The 2,643-nt window shown below is 33.5% G+C and overlaps 2 protein-coding genes across 4 annotated transcripts in view; both read left to right on the plus strand.

Moving 5' to 3' along the window:
* Positions 1-2,643, plus strand: part of LOC100169125 (alkaline phosphatase) — a 113,755-nt gene that overhangs the window by 86,748 nt on the left and 24,364 nt on the right. The gene's annotated exons all lie outside the window — the stretch shown is intronic.
* Positions 1-2,643, plus strand: part of LOC100160260 (alkaline phosphatase) — a 132,124-nt gene that overhangs the window by 27,171 nt on the left and 102,310 nt on the right. For 2 of the 3 annotated variants that reach the window (XM_029488224.1, XM_001943501.5), the window contains exons 4-7: positions 1-304; positions 367-559; positions 1,885-2,340; positions 2,564-2,643. In XM_029488224.1, the coding sequence (XP_029344084.1) occupies positions 1-304; positions 367-559; positions 1,885-2,340; positions 2,564-2,643 (1,033 nt within the window). The remainder of the gene's footprint in view (positions 305-366; positions 560-1,884; positions 2,341-2,563) is intronic. The other variant, XM_029488223.1, reaches the window with a different exon arrangement.

A 2,643-nucleotide genomic window follows, 5' to 3' on the forward strand; every position in this document is an offset into this window, starting at 1 on the left:
AAACAAAGGCACGATCGGTGTAACGTCTAAAGTTAAGAAAGGAGATTGTCCATCATCGGTCCTCGAAGAGCACCGCGTGACTTCCATAATGCAATGGGCGCAGTGGGCTGGGAAAGCGACTGGCATCGTGACCACGACCCGAGTAACACACTCATCCCCAGCAGGCAGTTACTCACAAATCGCACACCGGGAATGGGAATCTGACGTAGATATGATGAAGATCTCCAAAGGAACAACGAACATCACTCAGTGTGAAGACATAGCTAAACAGCTGATAACAAGAGAACCCGGTAGAAATTTCAAGGTATGATAATATTTTGAAACTTCCAGCAGAAAATATGGTATATATTTTTTATATTTTCGTAGGTTATCATGGGCGGTGGTCGCGATAAACTTATGAAGCAAGGAGTCAATTCCACGGGAATAAGATCGGACGAAGACTTAGTTATCAGTTGGAAGAACGACAAGCGAACTAGGTTCAGCGATAAAATCTCCAAGTACGTGACGACTAGAGATGAATTAGCGAAAACAGATATGACTCAAACTGATTTTGTGTTAGGTAGGAATAACTTATTTATTATTTTTTATATGTAAAATCGTTTGCGTAAAACTATTTAGATCTAGATAACTATTACTTCATAACTCTCATCAGGTAACTTGTGGCCAAAACAGAAATCTGGTTCAAGTTATTATTATTTTGACCTCTATAATAATGTGCCATTATTGTCAGTCAAACCTGCAAATTAATATGAATTCTTATAATATAGTAATATGGTGCATACGAGTACGTTCATATGTTTAGCTTAATTTCAACATACTATAACTAGTTTATAAGTTTTTAACTTTTGCCTATCCTTGCAGTTTTGGATGTTAGAAACGAATAAAAATAGTCTGTGTTAATAAGTTCATGTGAGTAAACTATAAAATCCATAGTCACAATTTAGCATCTAAAGTTCAAATATTGACGAAATACGTATTATTCACGAAAATGTGCAAATTATTTTAAGTTGGAAATGCATAAAAATTTTCTTATTTTAAAAAAAATGTCAGCAAGCAAATCAAATAACATTTTTATGAGCGTTTGAAGTTTATATTTTTACTAGATTGGATATGCACTCGATTTCTCATGTAGCAATTTTTTATTTTGTTGTAATTCAAAAACTAATAACTTTAGATTCATAAAAATTTTACTGAATGTTTAAATTTTCATTTTATATACACCATACAATTTTGAAAATATTTTGACTCTTTTTGAGCCGTTTACGAACATTGTCAGTTTTCAATTTTTTCAGTTTTTTTTTCTAATTATTAATAAAATTTTATTTGTTGGGTAAAAAAGCATGTCAATTCAATACAAGGTTCCAGATATATTGTTACAATAGCAGTTAATAAATATTAAAAATACATAGGCATTTTTTATGCTCATTTAAAGTTTGAACTTTGACAAAATTTATCAAATTAAAAGTTTAATAATTATTTTGTAGTTAAAAATGTATAAAATGTTCAATTTTTATATCGAAGGATTGAACAATTAAAACAAGGTTCCGTGTAAATTTATAGGTTAGATTTTAATTAGGTACTTTATTCTCAATAATATCATCAAATATTGACTTAGGTAGTAATATCATTGGCTGACTGACTGTCTTCGCTCAGAATCGTTTTTTTTATACAATGATATTATATCATTGAATTCAAATGTAACAACATCCATTACAGTGATCTACTTGTAACCTACTGTACTGCAGAGCGATACCCACTTGTCCACGCTTTTTTAAATTGTGTTGGACGTTACTTGGGTAATGCCAAAATATTTGTTAAAATTTTTATATTTTACCAGAATCTTACTGTTTATTGTTGTGTTCACCTGTTCCACGCATTTTTCAGGTCTTTTTCATCGGGATCACATGGATTACAGGTTGAAATCCAATGTTGAGACGCAGCCCACGTTACAAGAAATGACTAGGAACGCTATTCAACTGCTCCAGAAAGAACCAAACGGTTACGTTCTCTTCGTAGAAGGTGGCCTCATCGATATGGCACATCATAATACGTGGGCGAGAATCGCACTTGACGAGACGTTAGAATTGTCCAAAGCTGTGGCGAATGCTGTGGCAATGACTAGTGAAGACGACACATTAATTGTGGTGACGTCGGACCACGCGCACACCATGACGATGGCTGGTTACCCTAAACGAAATGCGAATATTCTCGGCCTGTCGGGAACAATGGCCATGGACAACATGACGTACACCACACTGAGCTACGCCATCGGCCCGAAAAAATCCTTCGTAAATGACAGCACGTCATGTCATAGAGTCAATGTGACCGACGAAGATTTAAGTAAATAATATATTAAAACAATATAACTACGTATACAATGTTTTATTTAAACGTCGTACTTTAATCACGATTTGTGTCTTTTTCATTTAAACTATATTATATCGTGTTGAAAATTATACGATAATAATTAGTCATGGGCTAAAGATGAAATTATTATTTTTATTATTATTTATAATGGAGATAAGACAACGATCAATATTCTACTTTGAGTTGTTTTTTCTAGAAAAAATTGACTATCAATATCCAAGCCTTGTTGATCAGTCCCGGGATCCACATGGAGGCGACGATGTAATGGTATTTGCG

This window comes from Acyrthosiphon pisum, chromosome A1, assembly GCF_005508785.2.
Source record: "Acyrthosiphon pisum isolate AL4f chromosome A1, pea_aphid_22Mar2018_4r6ur, whole genome shotgun sequence".
NCBI classification, from domain to species: domain Eukaryota; kingdom Metazoa; phylum Arthropoda; class Insecta; order Hemiptera; family Aphididae; genus Acyrthosiphon; species Acyrthosiphon pisum.